General features: G+C 38.6%; 1 protein-coding gene across 2 annotated transcripts in view; it reads right to left on the bottom strand.

Annotated features, from left to right (window-relative positions):
- Positions 1–1,637: 1,637 nt before the first annotated feature.
- The window catches only part of TOPBP1 (DNA topoisomerase II binding protein 1), a 60,532-nt gene continuing 56,169 nt past the window's right edge, over positions 1,638–6,000 (bottom strand). For both annotated transcript variants that reach the window (XM_069958342.1, XM_069958343.1), the window contains exons 23-28: positions 5,522–5,627; positions 4,818–4,981; positions 4,111–4,251; positions 3,426–3,515; positions 2,664–2,825; positions 1,638–2,332 (exon numbers count right to left, since the gene is read on the bottom strand). In XM_069958342.1, coding sequence (XP_069814443.1) covers positions 2,198–2,332; positions 2,664–2,825; positions 3,426–3,515; positions 4,111–4,251; positions 4,818–4,981; positions 5,522–5,627 — 798 coding nt within the window. In that variant the 3' untranslated portion in view covers positions 1,638–2,197. The remainder of the gene's footprint in view (positions 2,333–2,663; positions 2,826–3,425; positions 3,516–4,110; positions 4,252–4,817; positions 4,982–5,521; positions 5,628–6,000) is intronic.

Here is a 6,000-nt window from a genome sequence, read left to right as displayed (position 1 = left end):
TGTCAGAATATATGTGTGTTGTTAATGGCATCAATAGCCTTTCAAGTAGTTCAGAGCCTGTTATACGATTATTGAGACATCTGGTTCTGAGGTGTTTACAGTTGAATATTCAGTTTCAGGCCAAGCATGTGCCAGGGGTTAATACTGGGATAGCTGATACACTGTCCAGGGGCAGGATGGAGGACTTTTTTGCATTAGTACCTAATGCAAGAAAGATTGGTTAGCATAGCCCTAATTGTGTCTGGCAGGTGGTGATCCCATCCTAGGGGAGTTGGTGACATGTTCATTGGTTAATAATGTGATGTGTTCCATGGCCTGTTCTAAAACCCATCCAAAGGGTAGGGGAGCATGGGTGTCACTACAGAAGACTGGGGATCAATTATGTCCCTTACGGGCGGTGGGCAGATATATAGAGATAAGGGGTAAAAGGGTTTGGGGCCCCTTTTAGTGCATAAAGACGTTAGTGCACTGTTCCGGTTCCATTTTTGTGCAGTATTGAAGAAATGCTTAAGTGCGGCGGCCACAATCCTGCAACTTACAGGTCACATTCTTTTCGGATTGGGGCAGCTTCAGATGCGGCTGCAAAAGGTTTGGGGGATGATCGGATAAAAAAAAGATAGGCAGATGGAAGTGTAAAGCATTCAAAACTTATGTGCGTAAGGTTTCATAGTAATGTTGTTCTGTGTTATGGTGTGCTGTCACTGTTTGTTTCATTTTCCTAGGGAAAAAAAAGGTGATGTGGATCGTTGGGCACTCGTATGTGCATCGGGCAGCAAGACGTCCATACGGTCTACAGCATGGGTCTCCAAAATGCGGCCCTCCAGCTGTTGCAAAACTACATTTCCCATCATGCCTGGACAGGCAAATCCAAAGCTTTAGCTTGTAATCTGTGTGGAATGAGGCCTACTGGTTTTAAAATGATGCTTCATCAAATGTATGCAAAATGCATAGGGAACATATATGTATACTTACCAGTCAGCTCTGCCACAGGTTTCCAGGCCACCCAATGGCTGCTGCCATCCTCTTTAAAGCCTCCACTGGCAAGCCATGCAGACAGGAAATAACCACACAACATAGATCTCTCTATGCCATCTTTGCATAGTGGGCACTTGCTGTCCACATGGCACATCAGCAGAAGTTTTGAAGATGATCTGGACACCAGTGGCGGAGTGGTATGGGTAAGTATATATGTTGTTTATGCTTCAGCATGCTTAATTATCAGACAACCCCTTTAAGGTCAATCTAGTCTGATAATTGCAACTTTACAATTATGCAACAAAACTCAACAGTCCAATAAAAGTTTTATTGTATAGAAGCTAAATTTACAGCAAAGAGGTAGTTTTATTGTATTTGAAAACATTCCAAGAAATACGCATAGGGCAAAAAGGAAGAAAATAGAGGGCATTCACCAAAAAATGTCTAGCTTTATTGAAGAAAACTTTAAAACACCATGCAGGGTGAAGCAGACAGCAAAGACGCCAGTAACTCAAGGCAGCATGACAGCTGTTTCCCGCCTGTAAGTGCGCTTCTCCCGTCTGCTGCCTTGAGTTACTGGAATCCTTGCTGTCTGCTACACCCTGCATGACGTTTTAAAGTTTTTCTACAATAAAGCTAGACATTTATGGTAAATGCCCTCTATTTTCTTCTTTTTGCCCTATGGAGATATCTGTTTTTATACCTGTTCCATAAGTGAGCACCCCATTAGTAGCATATATTTGCAATACTCTACACATCTAAAGACTGTTTGTTTTTCGTACACCGGTAGTACTGATCACTAACTATATCTGGAATTCCAAGAAGTACATTTGTACAGCAGATTTCCAAGGGCGTAATGGCCAACAATTAATACTAAGGCTATTAAGTGTTATCAATATGAATTTATAGATGATATCCATGTACCACATTGGCACTATGTGCAGGAGCATTATTGCACAATTCCACCATGTATACAATCAGGATATCTGCTGGAGAGGTACAGTAACAGTACCAGAGCCATGTTTATTCTACAGACAGGAAACAAATCATGTTCTTCAGTTCCAGAAGTGAAAGAAAAAATGTATTATAATATAAAAAGGTAGCACAGCTACATGACACTTTTATTATTATTGAAATATTGTTATTTATACAAGTAAACTGAAGGCAAAGTAAAAAAAAAAATACATATACATACACAACTTTACATTTAAAAAATCCCATTTTAATACAGTCGAGATCTTTTCACATCATTATTGTCGCCAGAGTTTTTTCTCTTTCGAGATATTGTAGTATTTGCAACATGTAGATAGGGAGCGGCATCTGGAAGGCAGTAATTGTTGGTAGGAGGAGGTGGGTCCTGGGAACATGAAGAAAAGAAACTGTTAAATGTTTTTGAAGTAATCCATTTTATCCTTACAATGACTTTTAGTGCATATTATTCTTTTCCCCATTTATATGTACATGTATTTAAACATATCATTATATACATTTACATGTATTCACACAAAAAAAAATTATATATATGAATCCCTCACCTAATATTCCATAATTATGCAAGAAGATACTGCTCTATAACAGCAGGTGTAAATGGTTGCTAACTGACCTTGCTTTATTATTTGTATTACAAAAATATATAGAATAGCAGATTTAAATACACTGCAAATACAAACAACTCCTAGACCACAAACCTTCATTAGGTAATCTGCAATGTACTCTGGCTTTAAACAGTTCACTCCTTGTGCTGCAGCTTCAGATATATTGGCTTTAGCATATTCAGGTTTCAGCTTACTAAAATCTGCAAACAAGTGAGTTGCCTCCTTAAACAGAGAGGGAGCATGACCAGCAAATACCTGAAGATACAAATAACACAGTGTTTTAGTGCTACAAGATTGATTTCAAAAGTAATGGGTAAAGAATGGGTAGGTACCACCAGATTTCAAGAAAAATAACCACTAACAAAATTATGCAAAAATTAGGTGCTACTAGCAGCAAAATGCTACAAAATATAGAAAAGAAAAAGACAAGAAGGCACTAAAATGACCAATAATTATAACTGTAATGCTGAAAATACGGCCGTATTTTCACCTCAAAATGACGGCTGTTCAGCAGAAAAACAATGTTGTATGAACACGGGCTTAATGTTAGGAAGTAAACTAGACTTTTTTCACTATTTTTAATATTTAACTATTTTTTGACTCACTATAGGGCTATATTCTATATTCTGATGAACAGCTCAAGACAAACAGTGCTTTTTGTAAATGTGCAGTTTTACATACAATTCTGCAAGTATTTAGCATAAATACGTATTCACAATTGTATAGTTTTCCCTCTACCGTATCTTGGTTTCAGTATTGTATAAATTCAGCCTAAGTGAAGGGACTTCTTGCCACCCATGGGTTGGGACTAAACTTACTTATCAAACAGAAACAAGAAAGTAAAAAGAGACTGACCTTTGCTCCCCCAGACTGCAGAAGACGTTTAAATCCAGCTTCTTTTGCTTGGTCAACATTCAATATAACTTTCCATCCACTAAAAGCACCCTAAAAGGGTTTAAAACACAAGGTAATACAAAAACAACTGTGCTTAGATGACACAAGTAGTGCTTAATTGCCAAATATTCATCAGTAAGCATTCTGCAGGAGCCGGTATGCAGATCACATGACCAAATGACTAATGTCAAGGAGCGCCGGTCTGCTAGATCAGCGCTCGCTTACTGAGCCTATTACATGGCTTGATAATCGTACAATTGTACAGTCAGACTGTATTTTAGGCAGGACCAAAAGACACAATCAGCTGATGATTGTTGTCATCCGCTGATCGTTGTCTTTATTACCATACACTGAGCTATAATCTGCCAAATTAGCCTGATCCGCCAGATTATTGCTCCATGTAATAGGGCCCTAAAGGTATGTATGGCCTTCCTGTCCTATAAGAATCTATCAACAGATTAGCTCGGGACTAATACATCAATGATCTGCCACCTTCTGATACAGATGAATTTAAAGTTTATTTCTCTGATCATCAGGGGCAAAGAGGGTCACAGATGTAAACTCTGAAAGAGCTTTTACAAATTACTACTTGGCAGGTAATGTACATTTTTTAAAAATTAGATTTGGCTTAGATGTATAAATTTACCTCTACACTGCCAGTATCTTGCTTTATTCTCTGTAGCTTCCTTCTCCATCTCATTGCTGCCTCAGCCAACATACGTTGTTGGGGATTAATACCACTAACAGCATTCAGTACTGAAGTGCTTCCCCATTCATAGTCATCTTCCTGGAAGAAAAAACATCCATTCATGCAGCCACCAATAATGTAAAAAAAGTAAGACCACCTTGTTTACAGCATGCAAAGGTTTTTTTTGTTTTAAAAAGTCATGACCATTAAAGTCCGGTGATTTGAAAAATGTCACAGCCGTCAGAGGAGAACATAGTAAACAATCATTACTTACCTCTCCCTTGCCTGCAAAAGCACCAGTTCACAGGCTCTGGGACCCCCCCCCCCCCCGCGTTCCAATGATGTCACAAGTTGGGGAAAATGCCTGTCCTGGCTGATGGACTATGTACTCAGCCAATCAATGACTGCAGCAGAGTCCCGCCCAAGTGACTGACTGGCTAAGGGGGCAGTTTAACAACCGGGTAGTGAAAACAGCTGGTGTCCCGGAGTTGACCATACACACTGAAAAGCATTGGCACTTCCTTAGATGTTTTACACACTATTTTGACTTCACTGCATTTGCTCAATTTATATAAAGTATTCAAGATAAGACCAATTACTAGAAATTTTTCCTTTATAGACAGTAGGTAAGGTTTCCACTTCCATCATACAGTTATTATGTTAACCTTAATAAAGCGCTTTGCAGCTCGACAGGCCTCAAGGTAAGATCGATGAAGCACCCATTTCCCTGCTGCTATCGAAGCAAGATACTTCTCATTACGGAGAGGATGTCCAACAATAATATGTGTACAGCTTGGGTCAAAACACTGCTTGTCTATCACTATCCCATCTGCAAGCAAATGAAAAAAAAAATAAAAAAATAATCAGGTTACTATGTTGACACGTAACATTCTAAATATTGACATTTGCTATTTTCTCATCAAAAAAGTAAACCCCAGTGGAAACGTTTTCTCTATTTTCTTGCTTCTATGAGCATTTTGTGATTTGAAATAGACAATATTTTGGCATATTAAAATGCCACTTTCATTCTCTGAGATTTATAGAGTACCTGTCATCAAAAATAACTTTTGACATGTCATCAGGCACAGCGGATCTCTCTGCTGAGACCCACCGTGATCATGAGATATAGTAAGGGAGAACGCAAGTCACATTATCAAAATAAACGAGTAGCCAAGAAGTGAATCACTCTGCGCTCTCCACCAAGCTACATCTCCTAATCATAGTGATAAATCGATTTGATAAATAACTTTTGACATGCCTGATGACATGTCAAAAGTTCATTTCAATGACATTGACTTTTTAAGAAATGCCTCTTTAAGAAAGGCACAGCTTTAGAAATAGGGTAAAACCTATGATGGAATCCACTTACCTAACTCCTCAATTAGCTGGCAGTAATCAATTCTTTCCTGGGGATTTAAGGAAGAAAGCTGGAATCGACGTTCCTTATCTTTCCCTTCAATAACTGGGTTTTCATTCTGCAATAAAGTATAAAGTTCAAAATGTTAATGTTTATTTTAAAGAAAACATGGCATGGATTAAAAAAAAGAAACTAAATTTTAATTTGATATTTAACTTTACAGACTAGTTTGCTATCTGACCATTTAAAGGGGTTACTGACGAAATCTCAAGTCTTCCAATACTTATGAGCTACTGTGTGTCCTGGAAGAAGTGTACTCTTTCCAGTCTGACACAGTGCTCTCTGCTGCCACCTCTGTCCATGACAGAAAAAGTTCAGAGCAGTAGAGGTTTTCTATGGGAATTTGCTACTGCTTCGGACAGTTCCTGTCACAGACAGAGGTGGCAGCAGAGAGTACTGTGTCAGACTGGAAAGAAAACACCACTTCCTGC

The sequence above is a fragment of the Dendropsophus ebraccatus genome, chromosome 2 (genome assembly GCF_027789765.1).
Source record: "Dendropsophus ebraccatus isolate aDenEbr1 chromosome 2, aDenEbr1.pat, whole genome shotgun sequence".
Classification (NCBI taxonomy): Eukaryota; Metazoa; Chordata; class Amphibia; order Anura; family Hylidae; genus Dendropsophus; species Dendropsophus ebraccatus.
This window is presented reverse-complemented; position numbering and strand designations above follow the sequence as displayed.